Here is a 21,503-nt window from a genome sequence, read left to right as displayed (position 1 = left end):
AGCCAGGCACAACTTAGCTACACTTTCCTAAGAGACTGAGGAAGAGGGTTATCCCCTAGGAGGCTCCAATAGCTTAAAAATAAAGGAAGCTGAGCCCAGTTCTCTCTCTTCTCTTGAGCCCATCCCCAGTGGGAATGGCAGAAAGAGGGGCATAAATTACTTAGGACCTATTTTAAAAATTGATTTTTAGAGAGAGGAAAGGAGAGAAAAAGAAACATCAATATGAGAGAGAAACATCAATCAAAGGCCTCCTCCCACACCTAGTGGGGACTCAAACCCACCATCCTTTGGTGCAGGGGATGATGCTCCAACAGAGCCACACTGGCCAGGGCTACCTGGGACTTCTTGACCCAGGGCTAGAGAAATGTAGGAGAGGGAAGAGACATGAGAATTCCTACAGTTCCTCTCAATCCCGGGACAGCTCCATCTGCCTGGAGGTCTAGCCTGAGCACATGTGTCTGGAAGAAACAGAAGGCCGACAGAGAGAGGTAGATGTTGAGGAAGGTCTCAGAGGCCTAAAGGGGAGGCAGTGAACCCCAAGAGAGAAGGGGAGGTTCTTCCTACAGTGAAAATTTTAGTGTTTCCCGAGTTAGTGATACCTAGTCTCAGGAGAATATGCTTGGGACACTCACACCTGAGCTTGAGTCCCCTACCCCACCATTTCCCTCCCTTTTGTGAATTTCACGAGGCATACCAAAGAATAGTCTTTCCGTGCCTCTGCCTCTTGTTTCTATCTTACACTTCTCCCTTCCCACCTTTCCTTTCTAACTCCACCTGGGAAGGCCTCCTTTCAGTGCATCCCCCATCCCACTGGCTGCAGGTGCCTAAGCTGCTCCCTCTTCAGTCCTGGCGTATCCCATCACCCCTTCTGAGGGCTACACTCTAGTTCGGACAGGTGGGATGAAGAAATTTGGGGGAGACAAGGGACGTTTGGAGATCACCCTAGGTCAACCAGAATACGGGAGGGGGATGGGGTGCTCTGAAACTACAACTCCCAGCATGCCCCGGCGGCCGGAAGCTCCGCCCGCCTCCCGGTGCATTGTGGAGAATGAATCAGGGGTTGGGGGACCCAGACTTTGGCAGACGGAACCAGAGCGCGAGGTCAGCGCTGAAGGCAGCGGCGGCTGGAGCGGTTCAGAGATGCAGGCGGCGAGGAGGGCCCCGAGTGTGGGGCGGCAGCTGCTGAGGTTGGGGAGCGGAAGGTGTGTGTATGCCAGCAGGGATGCGGGAAGCGGGCCTGGGGACTGGGCTAGGACTGACCCTCCACTCCCCGCAGCTCGCGGTCCTGTGCTCTCCTGGGGCAGGCCTGGCCCTGCCCTGCCGGACGACCCTATGCCAGTGGGGCCGCTCAGGTAAGTAAGTGACAGCGGCCTTGGCGGGGCGGGGGTGGGCGTCCGCTTGGGTTCCCACCTCCCTGCCCCCACCGATAGGGGTCTCCCTCTTGATGCCAGTCACCTGCTGACCGGTCTGGCACCGAAAGTAGGGGAAAGGGCAGGTCGAGGTGCCCGGCTGAAACTAGGTGAAAGGTCGTCGGGTCTGTCCTTCCGGGCACTTAGTTCTTTACCTCAGCTCTCCTTGGCATTTCCGCAGCCCCTTCCCCCGCCGAGCTAACTATCCCTTTTCCTAGGCGGTTCTGGACAAGTCAGATTCGCTCTCCTCTGAGGCTTCGACCAGAGAAAAACCGGCCAAGGCGGTATGTGGCCCTGGCCGGGAAGAGATAAGTCAGGGGCAGACCCACCCCAGCCACCTTCCCTGAAACCCTCTTCTCCTGTCACAGGAATCTAAGTCCTTTGCTGTGGGGATGTTCAAGGGCCAGCTCACCATAGATCAGGTGTTCCCGTACCCATCAGGTAAGGGAAGGGGTAGTCAGAGCTGAGTGGGGACAGGCCAGGTTCCCCTGATCATCTGGCCTGACCTGTCTCTGCTGCCCGGCAGTGCTCAACGAGGAGCAGACACAGTTTCTCAAAGAGTTGGTGGGGCCTGTGTCCCGTTTCTTCGAGGTAAGGAATAACTGGGAGCGGGGGTGGGGGGCGTTGGGATAGAGAGCTTGGTCCCTAATGGGGTGGGAGAGACGTTAAGGACCTTTAAAGGAGCCTGCTTTGTGGGATCCTGTGCCTTCCCCAGGAGGTGAACGATCCTGCCAAGAATGACATGATGGAGCAGGTGGAGGAGACCACTATACAGGGCCTCAAGGAGCTGGGAGCCTTTGGTCTGCAAGTGCCCAGTGAATTGGGTGGCGTCGGCCTCTGCAACACCCAGGTGAGGGAGCTCCCTAGTGACTCCCCAATATCCAGGTCCTAGTCTACTCAGCTTGACAGGTTTAGCTCCTCCCTCACCACTGGGGCTAAGGTCTCTGCCAAGCAACTGCTCTGGGGGCCTGTGTTGTGTATACAACCCCTCCAAACACAACACCAAACTACATACAGCCCCTTAGGACCATGGATCTCACTCAAGTTCCCAAATCCTAATGAATCTCTAAGGGGAACTGCTTAACAGGTAGGAGAAAAGCCATCAAGACCTGGAATGGCCACCAGCCAGCCAGTGGCCTCCTCTACCACGGTCCCACTTCCTCTCCCCTGGGAATGCCCAGGTTGGGCCCTGCCCCGTTGCCCATCTTTCTTACTAAGGGCAGGTCTGCATGGCCAGTTACAGCCCTAGATGCCTGCTCTCCCTCCAGTACGCCCGCTTGGTGGAGATCGTGGGCATGCACGACCTTGGTGTGGGAATCACCCTGGGGGCCCACCAAAGCATCGGTTTCAAAGGCATCCTGCTCTTTGGCACAAAGGCCCAGAAAGAAAAATACCTCCCCAAACTGGCATCAGGTAAGGCAGGCCTACTGTAGCCCCAGAGATTAAGGGTGTCCTGGGCTTGGCACAAATTAAGCCAGTGCTACTATGGGGTGTGTTGGTTGACAGAGATTTTTGGAAGGCATGACAGTGCTGGTAGGCAAATAGGAAGAAACTGAATGTTGCCTGAGGTGTTGAGGGGGGGGAGCACTGAGGGACCTTCAAGCCCATCAAGACCCAGCAATGGGCCCAGTGTAAATGAGCTTTCTGCCCAACAGGGGAGACTATAGCAGCTTTCTGTCTAACGGAGCCCTCCAGTGGGTCAGATGCAGCCTCCATCCGAACCTCAGCTGTGCCAAGTCCCTGTGGAAAATACTATACCCTCAATGGAAGCAAGATTTGGATCAGGCAATCTTACTCCCATTTCTTCCCTCCTCTCCACCTCTGTCCAATTCCAGGCCACACTGCTCTGTCCCCCATGCCCTGACTGCCCTCATTTTTCCACAGTAATGGGGGCTTGGCAGAAATCTTCACAGTCTTTGCCAAGACACCAGTTACAGATGCAGCCACGGGGGCTGTGAAGGAGAAGATCACAGCTTTTGTGGTGGAGAGAAGTTTTGGAGGTGTTACCCAGTGAGTGGGTTTGGGGGGGGAGGAAAAGGGTTGAGCCAGAGATGGCAGTACTGAGCTGTGGGGCAGATGGCTGTTACAGGTCACCCTAGGGATGTATGCAAAAGACAACACAGCTGGACAGTGTGTTCCTTTAGGACTAAAACAAATGGAACTGACCTAAAGCTTTGGCTATAGCAACCAGCAAGTCCAGCACAGGGCAGGACAGGACAGAGCCAGGCCTCTTCAGCCCTCTGGGCATGCAGAGAGCTGTTGTCTGCAGGCTGGGAGTGTAGTTTCTCCCAGGTTCACAGGAATGAAGGGACAGTATTCCCTGCAACTTAAACACACCTCTGCTTCTCTGCCCTGTCACAGTGGGCCCCCTGAGAAGAAAATGGGCATCAAGGCCTCCAACACAGCAGAGGTATACTTTGATGGAGTACGGGTGCCATCAGAAAACGTGCTGGGTAAGGTGGGAGGCGGCTTCAAGGTCGCCATGCACATTCTCAACAATGGAAGGTTTGGCATGGCTGCGGCTCTTGCAGGCACCATGAAAGGCATCATTGCTAAGGCGGTGAGTACCCTGCTTTAGTCCCTAGATAGCCTAAATCTAAATCCCATTGTCCCCCTTCCCACATGTCCCTGTTCCCTTGTAGGCAACCCCTCCACCAGAGACCCCTTCCCCACCAGCAAATCCAGACCTCCAGATAGCTTAGGTCTCCCATCTAGCCTAGACTGAACTCTTCTTGATTGTGGCCAAAGCCCAGCCCTCCCAGCCCAGCCCAGCCCAGCCCAGCCCAGCCCAGCCCAGCCCAGCCCAGCCCAGCCCAGCCCAGCCCAGCCCAGCCCAGCCCCTCTCCTGGGGAGGACTAGAGAAATAGTGGGACACAGGTGCCCTCTTCCAGGTGGATCATGCTGCTAATCGTACCCAGTTTGGGGAGAAAATTCACAACTTCGGGCTGATCCAGGAAAAGCTGGCCCGGATGGCTATGCTGCAGTATGTGACAGAGGTGAGTGTCCTCCCATGTTTCTCTCCTATGGCCGCCTTCCCAGTTGCGTCAGACTATAACCCCCAGCAGCACCTGGGGCAGTGGGTCTCCAGCTTTACACCAATGCCCTAGGGGATGCGGGGAGGCATAGTCAGCTCAGCTGCTGAAGAGGGAGAGCCATGCTGTTCTGCTGAGTTGCTTTCTAGAGGTACCTGAAGTTTATTCTGCCCCCAAGCCCATGCTTACCTCTTTACCCCTTTCAAGAAGTGAAATGACTAAAAGCCCTTGATGAACTGACTCGGGGTCAAATATTTCAACATGCCTGACATGGAATTAGGAGGGGAAGGCAAGGGCCGCAGGGAGCTGGGGAAGGTCTGGTCTTGCAGATTGGGGCAATCAGGTCAAATGTGATGCAACCATTTTCATTCTCATGTCCCAACCATGCAACCTCAGTCCATGGCTTACATGGTGAGTGCCAACATGGACCAAGGATCCACGGACTTCCAGATAGAGGCCGCCATCAGCAAAATCTTTGGCTCGGTAAAGTTACAGGCCTGCAAGGAGGGAGAGCCCAGTTCTGAAGCTCGGCTCCAAAACCAATCTTACATGGTTCTTTGTCCCTAGGAGGCAGCCTGGAAGGTGACAGATGAGTGCATACAAATCATGGGGGGCATGGGCTTCATGAAGGTACATGATGGTTCTTGGCCCTTGGTAGCCAGTTGGGCTGGGAGGAGTAGGCTGACACATCTCAACAGGGGCCTATGATTTATCTTTCCCTGTGCTAGGAGCCTGGGGTAGAGCGTGTGCTCCGAGATCTTCGCATCTTTCGGATCTTTGAGGGAACGAATGATATTCTCCGGCTGTTTGTGGCTCTGCAGGGCTGTATGGTAAGAAAGAGGAGAACTGAGGGGAGGAGGTGGGAAAGACAGAGAATCCTGACTATTGGACCCTCCTCCCCACAGGACAAAGGAAAGGAACTCTCTGGGCTTGGCAAAGCTCTAAAGAATCCTTTTGGGAATGCTGGCCTCCTGCTAGGAGAGGCAGGCAAACAGCTGAGGCGGTAAGCTTAGGGGCCAGGGCAGGGCAGGGCAAGGCAGCGTATGGCAACTAACCAATCACTTCCCCCTTCCCTCTAAGGCGGGCAGGACTGGGCAGTGGCCTGAGTCTCAGTGGAATCATCCATCCTGACTTGAGTCGGAGTGGTGAACTGGTAAGAAGTCAAAGCTTGGGTGGGTGGGGGGCAGCCTGAATCAAGAGCTGATGGGGCTGTGTCCCTCTCTGAGCCCTGGGCACCTTCCTCTTTAGGCAACGCAGGCTCTGGAGCAGTTTGCCACTGTGGTGGAGGCCAAGCTGATAAAACACAAAAAGGAGATTGTCAGTGAGTGAGCCCTTCCCCACCCCACCCCCCTCCTTTTCCTCTCCCTCCGACTGACACCCCTCCCCCCATTCCATCTACCTGACAGATGAACAGTTTGTGCTGCAGCGCCTGGCAGACAGTGCCATTGACCTCTATGCCATGGTGGTGGTTCTTTCCAGGTGAGGAGGCAGTATGGGAGGTCTGAGCTGCAGGGGGTTCCTGGGCCAGGGTTACAGCCCTGATTTGTCTCCTGCTTCCCACCAGGGCCTCAAGATCCCTGAGTGAGGGCCACCCCACAGCCCAGCATGAGAAAATGCTCTGTGACAGCTGGTGTATTGAGGTGAGATTCGGGGTTGCCAAGAGCAGGTGGGGGGCTCAAGGCACAGTCCTGATCCCCTCCTTCCCTCTCCCCAGGCTGCAGCCCGGATCCGGGAGAACATGGCTGCTCTGCAGTCTGACCCCCAGCAGCAGGAGCTCTTCCGTAACTTCAAAGGCATCTCCAAGGCCTTGGTGGAGCAGGGTGGCGTGGTCACCAGCAACCCCCTTGGCTTCTGAATACTCCCAGCCAGGGCCTGGCCAGGAATGTGCCTTTTCTTAAGCTAAATCCCAGGCCCCTTTCCTGTGGGCCCTGGTTCTCCCTTGAAGGGGCCCCAGTACTGTGTCTGCTCTCAGAGGGAGCATTCACTGCCTTACAAATAGTCTAACAAGTCATGCTTTGCTACTGTGTCTGAGTCCTTTCCCTTGCTGTCTGCCTCCCTCCCAAAGAAAGGAGCCAAAGGCGTAGGGAGTTTGCCCCTATTGCTTTATTTGGTGTTTTATACAAGTGACTAAAATAAATAGAGTAACAAAAGCAGCTACATGGCCCCCAAATACCAAATACCCCAGCTTCCTTTGACTGCTGTCAAGGGTGACCAACCCCTCTCTTCCTTCCAGGGTAGCAGGTCAGAGCTGACTGGGCAAATGAGGTCACATTTTGGGGTTAAAAGAAGGGGCCCGGGAGACAGGGGTTCTTCATATAAAAGAGAAATACCTACTAAAAAAATAGCCTAAAAAATGTAGAAAAATCTATTTTAATCCCGAAAAAGGCTTATAAAAAAAAAAAAAAGCTAAAAATAACCAAAGGCCCCTTGTACACCCCTGAGGAAAGGGGAAGGAACCAGGCACTGCTGGCAAGAGTCACAGTGGTAACCTCACAGTAGGCAGCAGCCACAGGACAGGCTGAGCCTAGGCACCCAGGCACCACTGGAGGAGTAACGAGCACTTAACTGACAGACACCCAATCACAGGAGTACCAGGCACTGACTAGAGAGGCCAAGGGTGGAGATTCAACATGGGACACTGTTGGTTCTACATGACATCCACAAAGAACTCACTGGGGTTGCCCATGGCCATGTGGAAGCTTTGGCGGCTGGCTGTCAGCTCTGGGGGCACTGAACCTAGGTCTCTGACTGGAGGGGCCCCTGGGGGCTGTACTGCTGGAGGGACAGGAGGGGGGGGGGGAGGCATCATGACCACCATCATGGGGTTATAGGGGAGGGCCATACCAGGGGGTGGTCCATAGGGATGAAGCCCTGGGTGGGTTCTGAGATTGGGAGCACCCCCTGATGAGCTCCTGGAAGGGGGAGGGCCCCCATCACCAGTCCCACCAGGTTCCCCACCCCGCCGAAGGCTGCCCCCCCGGCTGGAGGGCTCGGACTCACTGCCGCTGCCAGACTTGGACTCAGGGGCCCGCTCCTCAGGCCTCCCTGTGCGCCCTGCCCCCCCATCGCTTCGTGTGGACCCACTGCTCCGGCTCCCTGTTGGGGGAGAGGGGAGGGGGGCAACTGAGCCCTAGCCCAGGGTCCCTCAACCTCCCTAGCCCCTACTCCTGCCTTTCCACCCTGGTTTCCCATGCCCCCTACCCACAAATGTATTGGTATCTGGCAGTTACTTACCTTCACTGTGCTGGCTGCTGGCACTGCCTCCACCATAGGTGTAGGAAGAGAGCTCATGGTAGGGTGGAGGCTGAGGGCTGTATGGGTGTGGGGCTGGGTACTGGTAGGGGAAGGTGGGCAGCAGGGGCCAGGGGGTGGCCCCAGGGAGAGGAGCCAAGGTGTCCTGGTCCGAAGCCCCACTGGAGCCGTCATTATCGTTCAGAGACAGATTGACTAGATCTGGAAAGAGAGGAGAGTAAGAGTCACTGCTTTAAGGGGCCAGGACACCAAGACATTGGATGAAGAGGAACTGGGAACCATTTCCCCAGAACCATCCATGATGAGTGTTAAAACCAGGGCCTCTAACAGGAAATTCCCCACCTGCCACTGCTATCAGGGCAGGAAATCAGCCAGGGCTGCCACAAGTCCCATACTCTTTTATGACATTCAGGAAAAGGCACTTCTGCCCCTAGCAGACATAGCCGTGCCTGGTGCACAGCTTGTCCAGCAGAACACTGGTGGATGTTAGCCCCAACTTATGTCATCAGCCCGTGCAGGGCACATATTGCTCAATGTTCCATGGTGACATTGGCTGGTTTCTGGACAAGGTCTGGGGTTAGAAAGAGGCACTCACAACTCTCACAGCCGCCACTGAGGTCTCCAAAGACATAATAGCACTGCTCAGAGAAAGTGATCTTGTTTACGGTGTGCCGGATAAGGCCCGCCTTGAGCAGCCCGCTGGCATACTTTCGGGCCTCCCGCCGCTCAGGAAAGCCCTCCACATGATGGTAGAGCCAATCGACCACATCCGAACCTGGGATCACCCAGAGCAGAAAAAGGCCTCAGTTCTCCCTGACTTCTGTTTATCCCTGACCTCAGCCATTCCCAGCTCCGGCCTCCTCCTCTTCCTCCTCCTCCTCCTCCTCCCCCCCTTCCCATGCCACCTGCCCAGGACCCAGCCATACCCAGAAAGGCATTAGGGATGGTGATCTTGAGCCACATGCGGTCCCGAACTTCCAGTCCAGACTCTGGAGATGCCATGGCCTTGGTCACAGATGCCATGTCTGTATGGATGGAGAGACCTCGGCCCTCACAGCCTGATAGAGGAGAAGTAAGGAATCAGAGGCAGAGCCCACTCCCAAGCAACGATGGGGTCACAACACTGCGGCCTTCTGGGAAAGGGGGATGAGGTGGCCTAGGGACTCACCATCAGGCAAAGAGGACCCAGATGTAATGGTGCTCATGGACGAGGAGCCTGGATAGGCTGGGAAGGTGCCAGTTAGTGCTGCGGAGTGGGAGACCCAGGCAGCGGGGTCAATTGGTTGGATGGGCTCATCTAGGACAGAGAAAACCACCAAGATGATCACTTCCTAGTCCCAGAGAGCCATCCCTGTCCCTCCCTGACTCAAATTTGACCTTCTTCCACCCAGTCCCAGTAGCCTTGGGACCCAGCCCTGCTCTCCCTTCCTCTCAGCTGCAGGCCCTCCTGAGAATCACTCACTTCGGGGGAGAGTGAAATAGGCCTGGGGAGAGGGATCCCAGCACTTGGCCACAGTCAACACGATGGGGCTGTGGGGAAGAGAAGCCAGTCAAGCAGGGCGTGGAGAGGCCTCAGGAGGGCGGAGGCCTGGAAAGAGAACGGGCTGAGGGACAGAAAGAGGGAGAGAAGAAAAGAGCACAGACATGGCTGGACCCCAGAAGGTGAGCGTGGAAGGCTCCATGCACAATGTGGGTGACTCACCAACATGGATAACTCAAAAACATACTGAGTCAGACAACAGAGTATACACTGTACAGTTCCATTCAGAAAAAGCCCCAAAACAGGTAAAATGAAACCACACTGTCCAAGGATACTTTTATGGGTGGCAACACTACCAAGGGAAGATTTTGTCACAGTGATGACTGAAGAATCAGGAGTGACTACCCCTAGGGGAAGTGAGGAGGGTGGGAGCCAGAAAGGATACTGGGCTGGGGGGAACTTTTGGGGTATCAGCAGTCTTCTATTTCATGACCTAGGCCAGGATTGAGGAACCTTTTTTCTGCCAAGGGCCATTTGGATACTTATAATATCATTTGCAGGCGATATAAAATTATCAACTTAAAAATTAGCCTGCTAAATTTGGTCAGGTATTTAATTAACTCATCCCTACTGTGATGGCTGGAACTGCTTCTCTTTGGTGAGGCCTTGGCAGGGCCAGACCAAATGATTTCTCGGGCTGTATATGGGCCACAGGCTGGACGTTCCTCACCTCTGATCTAGGCAGTGGTGACAGAGGTACTCATTCACTCTAGAATTACTCATTACATTACGTTTTATATACTTTTTAGATGAGTGTTGTTTCACTGCTTCTTAAAATTATGAAACAAAAAGGTGAAAAGGCAAAGACAAGAGGACTGAGGACCTGAGACCAACTCAGAGGCTCACCCTGGCTTATGCACAATGTCTCTCAGCACCCTCACCGCGTCGTCGTTGCTCATGTTCTCAAAGTTCATGTCATTCACCTGAAGTGAGGGGAAGTGGGTCAGAGGCAGGGTGGGAGAGGCTGAGAGCCCCTGCCCAAGTGCCCTGCCCCAGCACACCTGCAAAAGCATGTCCCCTGGCTCGATGCGCCCATCAGCTGCCACGGCCCCACCCTTCATGATGGAGCCGATGTAGATGCCCCCGTCTCCCCGCTCATTGCTTTGGCCCACAATGGAGATGCCCAGGAAGTTGTACTTCTCTGTGGAAGGAGTCCATGTGACGAGGGGAAGCCCAAGCCACATGAGCCCCGAGCCCTGGAGACCAGGTCTCCAACCCCCCCGGCCCCGGCTCCCTCCATACCCATATTGAGTGTGACTGTGATGATGTTGAGAGACATGGTGGAATCAGTAACGCTGCTGAAGGATGAGGTCTGTGGGGGGAAAGGGAAGGAACTAGACTGCCTTTAACAACCCAGGGACAAGTCTGGGATTGTCTGTGTCCTTGTACCCACTAAACCAAGGCCCAGGCCCCCAACTTCCCCAAGATCCAGTTGTCCCATGAGACCCCCCCTCACCCTCTCCAGGCGAGGTGGCCGCTGTTTCCTCCGCCGCCGGTGGCGCTTGAGGAGGCGAGAGGCACTGCTCTGCTCCGTGGAGCTGCTGAACCTGTCAGGAGGTTGGGATGGGAGCACATGGAGGTGGTCATGGGGCCAAGGGAAAGATGAGAGGATTGGCTGAAGGAGGGAAGAGAAGGGTCTAGTGTCCTGGGGAGATACCTGTGGAGCCATACCTACTCATGGTGTCGTCTTCGTCAGAGTCCCCCAGGCTGGTGCTTTCCAGCTCGCTGGTCATGAGGGTTGAAGAACTCTCGTACCCGGCCAAGTGGCGCTCCAGCCTCGAGGGGCCACTGGGCCTGTGGCCCCCAGCTGAGTATGAATAGCAACTTCAGGAAGCAGACCTCATGCTGCTTACCCTCATCAAGCCTTAGGTCTGACCCAACCCCTTCCCAACTCCAGTCTACCCAGCCTGAGGGCCCGATCCCCCTCACCGCCATGCTCACTGCTGTCTCTCCTGCGAGGCCGCTCCCGCCTTAGAGATGCTACTGACTCTGTTTCTGTCTCAGGTTCCAGATTTTCCCGGCTGCTGGACACATTAGGGCTAGATGGGCAGAGGTGATGTCAACCCGAGTCAGTGGGACAGAGCTCCAAATCCTTGGTTTTCCCTCCCAAGATGCTTGGATTCCCTCCTCACTTCCCTTCCCTGGACTCAAGAATCCCAAGGACTCACTGGAAGGATGGAGGTCTGGAGTCCCCAATGCCACTGGTCCTCTCTGGTGGCAAAGCGGGTAATGGTGGCGTTGGTGGCGCCAGTTCTGTCCGAGGCTCCTGGGCTGGGGGAGCTATCTCGAGTTGAGGGTTATCTGATGACACAAGCTAGAAGGGTGCGATTAAAAAAAAAAAAAAGGCTCTACTGAGAAGTGAGGCATATGAGATGGGAATAAGAGAAAGGACTAGAAAAGGGGACAGGGTCTGACAGAGCCTGTAGAAAAGCACAAAAAGGAGTAGCAAGCATTGGAGGCTCCAGAAAGAGGATGATGAAGGGCCCCAGCTGGCCCTCCAAAGAGGAAGGGAAGCAAAGAGCCAGGGCCTCCAACAACTAATCAGGAGTTGGGCTACAAGGCCAGACTAAGGCTTGGAGGAGCTTGGTGATATAGGAGGGACTGGGCCCTCACAGCCAGGGCCCCTTACCCAGGAGACTACCCTTCCATTGAAGCAGGGAAGGCGGGCATTGTCATCTGAAATTTCTTCCTTCACCACCCTGCCGAGACACAAGATGAAAGTCAGTGAGACTGGACTAGTTCCCTCCACTCCCAACCCCATTCAAAGTTTCTCCCAATTTTTTTTTAATCTCAAATAGGATTTTCGGTCACCATTAAAAGTCTGCATTTATTTATTTATTTTAAATCCTCATCAGAAGGGTTTTTTTCCATTGTTTTTTCAGGGAGTGGAAGGCGGGGGGGGGGGGGGAGAGGGAGGGAGAGAGGGAGAGAGAGAGAAACACGGCCAGACTGGGGCCCAGCCTGCAACAGATGTACGTGCCTTTGGCCAGAATCGAACCCAGAACCCTTCAGTTTGCAGTCCAATGCTCTAACCATTGAGTCAAACCAGCTAGGGCAATAAGTCTGCATTTAAACAGATTCTTGGAATAGGGGCTCATATCCATTAGCTCGTTCAACTTTAGCACCACTCTCACTTCCAGTAGCTTTTCCAGAACTACTACCTTCACTGTGAAATTTTCCTAATTCAAACTTGGGCTTCTTCAGCATTTTGACTTTCTAACAAAGACATCATAGAACAGACAAATAGATTGGCAAGTCTTTCCTATGTCTTTTCCAATGCTATCTGGAATCAATTTATTGACCACTTTTTTCATCTGTATGCAACTCTCAGGTCATGATTTCCATTATCTTCCAGATTTGGTGGACCTGTTGATGCTGAGCATAAGATGTCTTCTAAATCTATTGTTGTGTTTTTTAGTAAAACCAACACAGAATAAATGAAGCAAATAACCATCTGTAGTCTTGACATCTACATGAGCTTCAATCGTGGTCTGCCATTTTTACCATGGAGCACATTTTATCTCCATGGTAAAACCTATGCCATGGAAATTGGTCAGGCAGTTTTGCCCTGAACACCCTCCGTAATTAGCTTGAAATTTCTAATTGCAACTTCATCATTCTGCAGATCAGCTAGACTCACTACAAAAACATGACTCTTGAGACCATTAGATGCAATTTTGGTTCCTTATGTTCTCATGACTAATGTTTTTTCCAGTATAACTTATATTGAACATAGCTGGTGCTTTCACATCATACCAATCTTTCTTAGGAAATGGATCAACCCCTTTCTTCTTGGCTCCCTTTCTGCAGCCTTTCATAAGGTGCTTGTTTTTGCAACACCACCATGGTGTTGCTCAGAGGTGGTATTTGCTCAGAGAGCCAAGGGCTCTTCAATCTCTTTTGTAAAAAATAATCCTCACCTAAAGATATTTTTCCATTAATTTTTTTGGGGGAAAGTGGAGGGGAGGAGGGAAGGGGAGAGAGAGAGAAAAAAACATCGATGTGAGAGAGACACATCAATTGGTTGCCTCCTACATGAACCCTGACCAGGGCTGGTGACTGAGCCTGCAACCAAGGTAGGTGCCCTTGACCAGGAATCAAACCCGAGACCCTTTGGTCCATGGGCCGGCACTCTAACCACTGAGCCAAACCAGCTAGGGTGGACTCTCCCAATCTTCATCCAACTCAAGGATGTTGACTTTCTCCCACCCTGTCCAAGTCCTGCTCTCTCACACTAAAACACTTTGCTCTTACACCTAAAATATCTTCAAAACTAGATTCCCTTTCCTTATTTCTCCTTCTCTCCCCAGCTTGCCCCCAGGGGCTCAATGCTGCTCCAAAGATCTCCTTGAGTCTGATTCAAACTTCTTGATCCAATTTAAAAGGCCATCCCATCGCCTAAGGTTACCCCCGTTTCCCCAAATATATATCTAACCTTAGGAGCCTTGCTAGCAGCCTCCTCCCAACTTCCACTCTGTTCCTCACACACCTTCCCAAAAAAAGTCTTTGGTCCTCACCTAAGACTTTACTCTTATGCTTTCTTTAGTTTTCTCTAACTCGCTTTCAGAGAGCTATCCAAGTGCAGTGTCTTTGCCTAGGTAAAAATACCCATTAGAACAAATTATGGTACTTCCTCACTAGTCTGAGAGCTCCCAAGGGAAGGGAAGGTCCAGCTTCCCATTCCCCTGTGCCTCATCTGCCCTATACACCCTGCTCTGCCTGACAGACTCCAATGACCAACCCTGGGGGTCACATCTCCTATGGGTTCCTTGCAATGGACTAGACTTGCCCCTTCTCAACCACCGTATGAAATCATTAATATTCAACACCATGTACTGGCCACAAAGCAAAGTATCACACACTTCGTAAACATCAACGAATACTTGTTGACTAAAGGAATACACATATGAACTATAAGCCTCTCTGCTCTGAACAGAATCTCACACACACACACACATCCTCTCGCCCCCAAATTAGGACAACCTGTCTGATTAATCCTTTAGCCTAATATGGTTCTAGAAGCCTGGATATATGCCGACTTAATCTCATTTGCTTTCAATGTGACAAACACAGCCCAGTCACTACCAATCTGTCTCAGCATAATGTAGATTCTTCACAACATAATACCAATCTGTTTCAGCACAGCCCAGCCTGCCAAATTATTCCAGTCTATATTACCATAACTTAGTTTATGGACTAGTCAAGACTCAATACTGCCAATTACCACTGACCAAGAATTTACTGTGTGTCATGCACCTGTACTAATCATTTTACTCTATCTCCATTTCACAGATGAGATTAAGGCATGAAAGTTTTTAACATTGCCCAATTACACTGCTGACAAATAAAAGTACCTTGATTTAAATCCAAGGTAACTCCCCAGACAGTACCACTTTCCCAATAGCCAACAATCTTTCTAGATAGAGCTGAGTCAGTCCGGCTCTCCTACAACCCAGGCTATCCCAGCCTAATTCAGCCTGCCTTCAAGAGCTGAGGTTGAGCCATGGCCAGGTGGCTCAGCTGCTTGGAGCATCAATCATCCCAAGCACCAAAGGCTGCCGATTTGATTCCTGGTCAGGGCACATAATCTAGGTTGCAGGTTGGATCCCTGGTCAGGGTGTGTATGGAAGGCCACCGATCAAAGTTGCTCTTTCACTTTATTGTTTCTCTCTCTCCCTCTTCCTCGCTTTCTACCTCTAAAATCGATAAAAACACATCCTCAGGTAAGGATTAAAAAGAGAGAGAGGGCTGAGGTTGAGGACCCAGAGGGTTCAGTACCAAAAATTATAAACACAAAAGGGCTTGCTCTGTATTATTTAAAGTCCCAGAATGTCCCAAATTACCCCAGGATAGCCCAATCTATTCTAGCATAGCTAGAAAGTCCCCACATGCAGCTGTCTGCACCAATACAGACTAGAATATCCCCATACAGCTGTCTGTATTAGCTTAGACACTAAGAGCTCTGTCTGCCCTGTACTAAGTGTCCCAATAAAAACTAGGCCCTAATACAAACTGAAGTCAACCAATACAATCCAATAGAGACCAGAATGGCCCAAGTTTCTCCAGAACAGCCTGATCTACTCTGGAGCAGCCTAAAACACCCCAATACAGCACTCTCTGAATTAGTACAGATTAGAATGTCCCAAAACAATCCTGCCTGCCCTAGTACAGGACAGAATGTCTCAAGTTGCCCCAATATACCCGAATCTACATCAGGCGATTGCACAGTATCCTACAACATCCCTGTGTGCTATAGGGCTGTTCAGAATGAACTACTAGAGGATAAATCGATCTACCTCAGCACAGTCCAGAATATCCCAAAATAAACCAGTGCGTTCAACTCTATTCCAGTATAACCTAATCTTCTCCAATCTGGTTTATGGTTTAGTTATTTAGTATAACCCAGTCTTCCTCTTACGGCTCCGTCCAAGCATAACCTTGTCCGTCCTGGGATATCCAATCTACCCCAACACAGTACAATCTGCTCCAAAGGGCCCAGAAAATCCCAGTATGGCCCAGGCTAACCTGTGCCCCTCAATATTGCCCAATCAACTCCAGCACAGCCCCCATCTGTATAGGCCTCGCGCTCACCCGAAATCCTGATCCATAGACTTGAAAAAGTACTTAGCGCCCGCGGGCCGCTGCAGGACGCTCTTGAAATCTCCGAGGGTGATGCGCTCAGCGGGGACCGGAATCTTCACCAGGTAGGGAGTCTCCTCTTCATCCAGGTGGTAAATCACCTTCGTCTCCCCGACACCACCACCCCCCACGCCGCCGCCCGCCATGGTCTCGCCCGCGCTCTCTCCCGCTCCGCCGCCCACCCAACTGGGCTAATCGCCCCCGCCGCGCCTGCGCACACCCGCAAACCGACGGGGGAGCGCGGACTGGACCGCCCCAGTGCGAAATGCAAGAGGAAGGGGGGGTCTACCCGGTGGCGGCGAAAGGGGGGCGGGCCGTGGGGAGCAACCCAAGTCCCCGGACTCCGCCGCCACCGCCGCGAACACCCTCCCGCGCCCCGCCCACCTCTCCCCATGTCACGTGACTCAGACCCGGCCCACCCATTCTCGCGACGCCCACATCATGTGACCGACGTTCCACCACGTGACCGCTTTCAGCAACGGCCTCCCTTCAACGGCCCCGCCCCCAAGATGTGTTCCTACCCGTGTCCGACGAATACCTAGGCCAAGTTGGCCTCTGCCCTCAGGGGGCAGGCAACATATTCCCACCGCGCTTAACCCCTCAAGCAGGGGGCTCCAAGCAATTCTTATCTGATGGAGGGTGTAGGCCTGTGGGGAATAGGGTGAGGGTGTGAGGAGGGATCCTAGACTGGGGATTCGATGGGGTAAAGCCAATTGCGGCCATAGTTGTGCGAGACCAAGAGCCCGGTCATTTTCTGCTCCAACTTTAAAGAGAGGTGGGTTTCAGGACCACCTCTAGCCATCTTCTGCAAGCTTTTCCGAAACCTTCCTCCCATGCAGGATAGTCATTGAGGGCTATAAACACAAAAGAGCCCACTCTGCTTTATTCACAACACGCAGGCTGCCTGCATAAACAGCTGGCCAGTATTATTAAAAACAAGAGGTGACTGAGAGAATGGTCACCTGTTTTCCTTCCTCCTTCAGCCAGGCTCTGGTTGGTACTCCACCAGAGCTGCCATGCCCAAATGGGGAAGTCCAAAATTAAAAATAAAACCAGTGTAGAATAAATGGGGAGCGAGAGAGAAGAAAAGATGAGGGAGGGAAGTGCTATATTTACACTAGCGTTTTATAGACAACTGTTCCATTCCGTCCCAATTCCAACCCTGGCCCAAAAAGTGAGAGGTGGCAGGTCCAAGGAACAGAGATTAAATGTCTAGGGACCCACACAGCCTCCCACCCCCAACTGTAATGGGTCCCAGTTCAAGTCCACAAGCTGGGAAGGAAGAGTAGAGTAAGAACTCATTTCCAAACCAGTCTCCCTTGGGAATTCCTGCCTGGAAGTGGGACAATATCCAAGCTTCAGGGGATAGGCTGAGGACCCTGAGGCTCAGTTCCCAAGTAAGTCATGCTGTCATTTGGAAGTTCCAGCCTAGAGACGGTGATGTCAGGGCTCTCCAGATTTGGGAGGCCCCCCTAACCGCCGGGCCTCTGGCCGCAGTTCCTTGCACTTCTGGCAGTAAAAGAAGTCAGGGACATTCGTCTTCTTTATCTTCGCACAGGAGAGGTGGATCCATGTTCCACAGAGGCTGCACTCAATCATGGGCCGCCCAGCAAAGGGCTTTCTGCAGTAACATGTGATCAGGTCCCATGAGTCATCACCTGGGGAAAAAAAGGTCGGTTTGGTGTTGTGCTTGAACTGTTGCATCCGTAACAGCCCCATACCCACCATCCCAGCTGCCCCTGGGCAACCCCAAACTTCTCACCGGATTCTACCATGATGTCCTCATCCATGACCCGCATCTCTCCTTCACTGGAGCTAGCATCTCCATCTTGGCTTGTTTCAGTACTGCCCACCTCCTTGCTTTCACTGTCAGTGGGAGGGGCTCCTTCAGGGTGTACTGTGGGGGGGGGCCTAGGAGCCTCAGGGGGTGTTGGCAGCACAGGGGCTGGGGTGTCACCCCCTACCATTGCTGCCATCTCTTCCTCCTCCTCATCCTCCTCCTCTTCCTCCTCCTCTTCAGAGTCTGTATCACTGGGAGGTGCACGGGGAGGCCCAGGAGGTGGGAGTCTATCCCCCCGCTCTGCCTTTTTCAACTTCCGCTTCTTGCTCTTCTTGATTCGAGACCTCTTTTCTCCATCCCCAGGGGCTGGCCGAGGCCTCCGAAGCACCCCAAAACCAGCACCCCCTCCTGGCCCCAACTTTCGGTTCTTTCGGTCCTTCTTTCGAGGAGGCTGGGAGAGGTCCCCCTGGGAAAGGGGTACTGGGGCGAGAGCAGCAGAGGGCCGGGAGGCATGTGTGAGGGATGAGGGAGAGAGTGGAGATGCCATTTTGGGCCCATCTAGATCAAAGAGAGAGTCCTTGAGCTTCATCTTCTCAAGCAGGGTGGCACTGTCAGGGGCCTGAAGACGAGAGAAAGTGGACCTTGGGGGTCCTGGCTGGGTGGGACCTGCTTGAGCGGCCCGTCTCTTGGATGACTTTGCCTTCTTAACAAAGGTCTGGATGGTTCGGAGATCTGAGGGGGCTGAGTCCCAGCCATCACTATCTGCCGCACTCTCACCTCGCAATGGAGAGCTGGAGCCAGAGGCTGGCCAGTCACTTTCCTTAAAAGGTGGACAAGACCAGGGTGAGCAGGGGGCCCAGTGTCATCTCACTCAGTTCCCTGCAAACCCAGATTAAAAACTAGGAACTAATCTACCCCCAAACATCCCACCAAAACCAACAAATTTCAGTGTACTCAAAAATTTATCCCCACCTCAACTCCCATTAGCATCTCTTCTTGAGCACCTCGTTACTTCTGCCCTTAAATTCTAGCCTTCTCCCCAATTCCCACTGCCTTTGCAACATAGTATGTATCCAACAAGAGCCATATTTCTGACTTCCTTATAGTTTCATTGGTTACAATTTTCAGCTTCCAAAAATTTATCCAAAACACCTTTCATTAACAGAACCCCAAGACCATTCACTGCTGCGCCAGCCACCTATCTCTACTAATCCCACCCCCACCCCAGATACTAGTTTTGCTACTAGAGTTCCTTATTGCCCAAGTATTACATATAACTTCTGATAGGCTTCTCCTACAAATAAGTACAGTCCAGTAGCTCAACAGACCTTCTAGGGTATTAGGCCATTACCGTCAAGTCAGTTAACCTCCTGTTCCTACCTCTTTGCTAGGGGGGATGTAACCGGCATAGGCCAAGACAAAACTGCAGAATTTGTTGAAATCCTCAATTGTTCTCCGACGTTTTTCAGGTGGCTGAAAGGAAGGAAACTTGTATCACACAGAGTTTAAAAGGGGCATTTCCAAAAGCATAGTCCCAGGAATAAGGAATCTGGAAAAGGTAGAGGAGGGAGAGAAGAAGGGGAGGAGAGAGTTGGCTAGTAAATCTAGGCTGCAAAGGTAAGAGAAACCTCACCTGAGTCTCTGGCTTAAGGGTCGGAGGTGGATCTGTGAAAGCAATAAAAGCTGAGTCAAGGTACTAGGAAAGAGTCTGGGTAAAACACCACCTCTAAACCTTGGAGATCCAAAGCGAACCCCTTGCTCTCCCAAGTCCCTCAGCCTGGCGAGCAAGCCCCTGCTGTGCCGGGCCCGCCCCTGCTCCCCCTTCCGCCCCGCCAGGGGCGGAGCCTGGGCGCGGCGCCCTCTAGAGCCTCGATATAGCGCTCCCCTTCCCCCCACCGGAGGCCTAGCGCCCCGCCTCCCCCCCACGGTTTCTCCAGACTTGTCTACTCCGATCGCAGCGCCCCACCCCGCCATACCGCTCCAGGGACCGAGCCTGGGCTGCCGCCTGCCCCATCCTTAACAGGCGCCCAGTGTCCCGAGTTCCTGACGGGCCCGGCTCTACGGTCCTGGCCCCTCCGCCCGAACACGCCGCCCGCCTGCCCCCAGGGTCCAGGATGACCACGCTGAGCCGCTCCCCGCCCTCCGGCCCCTTCTACTCGAGCACGAGGCCCGGCGCGCCCCTCACCCCCACCCTAAACACACACAGGCTCACACATCCAACGCCACTTTGCGTCCGGGACAGACCAGAAAGCTCTCACCCGGACGCGGCCCCACCTGCCCCCACATACCGCGCTCCCCACAATCTCGCTGTCCCTCCGCCCCCATCCGGGGTTTTAGCCCCTCCCCGCCTCGAGCTTCTCGGGCTCCCCGCCGGGCCCCGGGCCCAGTTCGGAGCTCTCCCCGGCCACCGCCTGCCCCACTCCCGTACCCGCCACCAAGTCATTAGGCTACGGAACCCTAAACTCTAGCCCCCCCCCCACTACTCTCTCCCTCCACAGCAACCCCAGCTGCAGCCGCCGCTGCCCCTTCACCCTCCGCAACTCCCAAGCTTTAACCCCCGCCGACCAACTCCCCCACTCCACCTCACAACTCGCCGGTATTAATCCCCCCACCCTGCCCCACTGCCCCTAAACTACCCAGCTCCCCTCGCTTCCCGGCGGGCTCTCTCCCCCTACTACCCCCCAGTACAAGTCCCTCTGCCGCAGACAATACCCAGACTCCCTCTTTTCCCCACAACTATCTTCCCACCCCTCCAACAAATACCGGGCTATCTCCAGCGGCAACTACCGGGAGCTCCGGCACCACCGCCACAAACTCCCCCACCTCGCTGAACTACCGGGTTCCTCACTCAGTCCTCTTCTACCTCCTCTCTCAACAACTCTCCGGCCCCCAGACTCCCCCAACCACCCAGCTCCAAGGCCCCAACCTGCCGGAGGCCCTTTCGGCCCCTATCCCCCAAGCTGATTTCCAGCTCCCACTCCTCCCCCGCCCCCCCAACACACAGCATCTGATCGCCAACTACCCCCAGCTCAGTCTCCCACTCCTCTTTCTCCAAGGTCTCTCAACTCGTCGCTCTCCCACCTCCAGGGGCAGGCCCCCGAACCCCTCCCCAAGCTCCAGGGGCTCGACCTCCAAGTTTGCCAATTGATTCCTTGCCCGGCCCCCTCCGTCTCAGTGCTCAGTGCCGGTCGAGAGCTCACCTTCGGGACTGGGCTCCGCCATGGCTTCCAGCATCGCCCCCTCCCCTCCTCCCGGTCCGGCGCCCCCCTCCCGAGCCGGGGATCCCGGTGCCGCCTCCGGTGCTCGGTGTTCCTGCTGCCTCGCTCCACAGAGGTGTCTGCCTCGGCCCGGTTGTGATTCGAGTCCGCTAGCCGCTGCCGCCACCTCCCTCTACCACTGCCTCCCGCACTCCCGGACCGAGCCCCCTCCCCCCGCGCCGCCGGCCGCCTGCTCCCTCCTCCTCCTCCCCACTCCCTCCTCCCCTCCCTTCGCGGGCGCTGACGCGCAATGCATCAAGGCACTTGTAGTCCATCTGGGGGCAGCAGGAAGGGGATGTCATAAGCCTTAGGAACTTCAGTTCCCAGCAAGCTACGGATTCGCGCAGGCGCACTAAACCGCTCCCCTCCCCCGGGGAGTGGCGGGGACGGAGCAGAAGCTAGAGCGGAAGAGCGCGCGCAGGCTCCTGGGAACTGTAGGCTGGGCGGGACTAAGAAAGAAGAGGAAAGAAGGGATTAGAACTCTCGGCCACCATACTGCTATATTCTGCAGCTTTTCTCCCTCCGGGGACCGCACCACTTCCGGTCCGAGAAGTGGTTGCTGGGAGATGAAGTTCTTCTGGTGATAATGGCTCC

At 54.1% G+C, this 21,503-nt stretch overlaps 3 protein-coding genes across 6 annotated transcripts; 1 reads left to right on the top strand and 2 right to left on the bottom strand.

Annotated features, from left to right (window-relative positions):
- The first annotated feature begins 1,104 nt into the window (after positions 1-1,104).
- ACADVL (acyl-CoA dehydrogenase very long chain) lies at positions 1,105-6,594 on the top strand. Its single transcript, XM_016222506.2, has 20 exons — positions 1,105-1,202; positions 1,277-1,352; positions 1,628-1,693; positions 1,778-1,850; positions 1,936-2,000; positions 2,125-2,259; positions 2,678-2,822; positions 3,065-3,194; positions 3,294-3,419; positions 3,771-3,969; positions 4,301-4,405; positions 4,838-4,924; positions 5,009-5,071; positions 5,170-5,271; positions 5,347-5,444; positions 5,522-5,594; positions 5,690-5,762; positions 5,848-5,920; positions 6,006-6,081; positions 6,156-6,594. Exons 1-20 carry the CDS (start codon positions 1,141-1,143, stop codon positions 6,294-6,296), a joined length of 1,968 nt encoding a protein of 655 aa, XP_016077992.2. The 5' UTR covers positions 1,105-1,140; the 3' UTR covers positions 6,297-6,594.
- Positions 6,527-16,235, bottom strand: DVL2 (dishevelled segment polarity protein 2). Of its 3 annotated transcripts, none has more exons than XM_016222391.2 (15): positions 15,825-16,235; positions 11,863-11,932; positions 11,402-11,547; positions 11,163-11,272; positions 10,905-11,040; positions 10,690-10,780; positions 10,476-10,545; positions 10,235-10,374; positions 10,080-10,156; positions 9,156-9,223; positions 8,862-8,990; positions 8,620-8,751; positions 8,289-8,468; positions 7,676-7,894; positions 6,527-7,537 (listed from the first exon to the last, which is right to left on the bottom strand). In XM_016222391.2, exons 1-15 carry the CDS (start codon positions 16,016-16,018, stop codon positions 7,089-7,091), a joined length of 2,211 nt encoding a protein of 736 aa, XP_016077877.2. In that variant the 5' UTR covers positions 16,019-16,235; the 3' UTR covers positions 6,527-7,088. The 3 variants fall into 3 exon arrangements, with proteins under 3 accessions (XP_016077877.2, XP_087682045.1, XP_087682046.1); XM_087825919.1 differs by having other exon boundaries at positions 11,175-11,272; XM_087825920.1 differs by lacking the exon at positions 8,289-8,468.
- Positions 16,236-16,961: 726 nt separating this feature from the next.
- On the bottom strand, positions 16,962-21,038 carry PHF23 (PHD finger protein 23). Of its 2 annotated transcripts, none has more exons than XM_016222425.2 (5): positions 20,853-21,038; positions 19,286-19,317; positions 19,033-19,125; positions 17,635-18,472; positions 16,962-17,530 (listed from the first exon to the last, which is right to left on the bottom strand). In XM_016222425.2, exons 1-5 carry the CDS (start codon positions 20,884-20,886, stop codon positions 17,316-17,318), a joined length of 1,212 nt encoding a protein of 403 aa, XP_016077911.1. In that variant the 5' UTR covers positions 20,887-21,038; the 3' UTR covers positions 16,962-17,315. The 2 variants fall into 2 exon arrangements, with proteins under 2 accessions (XP_016077911.1, XP_016077912.1); XM_016222426.2 differs by lacking the exon at positions 20,853-21,038 and adding an exon at positions 19,865-19,903.
- Between the last annotated feature and the right edge of the window lie 465 nt (positions 21,039-21,503).

Source organism: Miniopterus natalensis, chromosome 17 (assembly GCF_054644295.1).
Source record: "Miniopterus natalensis isolate mMinNat1 chromosome 17, mMinNat1.hap1, whole genome shotgun sequence".
Classification (NCBI taxonomy): Eukaryota; Metazoa; Chordata; class Mammalia; order Chiroptera; family Miniopteridae; genus Miniopterus; species Miniopterus natalensis.
The sequence above is the reverse complement of the archived record's forward strand: the minus strand, read 5'-3'. Positions and strand labels throughout refer to the sequence as shown.

Excerpts from the sequence above, each read along its gene's own strand:
- DVL2 (XM_016222391.2), bottom strand. The coding sequence starts at position 16,018 with ATGGCGGGCGGCGGCGTGGGGGGTGGTGGTGTCGGGGAGACGAAGGTG. Across the intron at positions 10,375-10,475 it reads CACAGTCACACTCAATATGG|AGAAGTACAACTTCCTGGGC; the intron begins GTATGGAGGGAG and ends CTCCTTCCACAG. Across the intron at positions 9,224-10,079 it reads GACATTGTGCATAAGCCAGG|CCCCATCGTGTTGACTGTGG; the intron begins GTGAGCCTCTGA and ends TCTTCCCCACAG.
- ACADVL (XM_016222506.2), top strand. The coding sequence starts at position 1,141 with ATGCAGGCGGCGAGGAGGGCCCCGAGTGTGGGGCGGCAGCTGCTGAGG. Across the intron at positions 1,353-1,627 it reads ATGCCAGTGGGGCCGCTCAG|GCGGTTCTGGACAAGTCAGA; the intron begins GTAAGTAAGTGA and ends CCCTTTTCCTAG. Across the intron at positions 2,260-2,677 it reads TCGGCCTCTGCAACACCCAG|TACGCCCGCTTGGTGGAGAT; the intron begins GTGAGGGAGCTC and ends CTCTCCCTCCAG.
- PHF23 (XM_016222425.2), bottom strand. The coding sequence starts at position 20,886 with ATGCTGGAAGCCATGGCGGAGCCCAGTCCCGAAG. Across the intron at positions 19,126-19,285 it reads CCCTTAAGCCAGAGACTCAG|CCACCTGAAAAACGTCGGAG; the intron begins GTGAGGTTTCTC and ends CCTTCCTTTCAG. Across the intron at positions 18,473-19,032 it reads ACATCCCCCCTAGCAAAGAG|GAAAGTGACTGGCCAGCCTC; the intron begins GTAGGAACAGGA and ends CCACCTTTTAAG.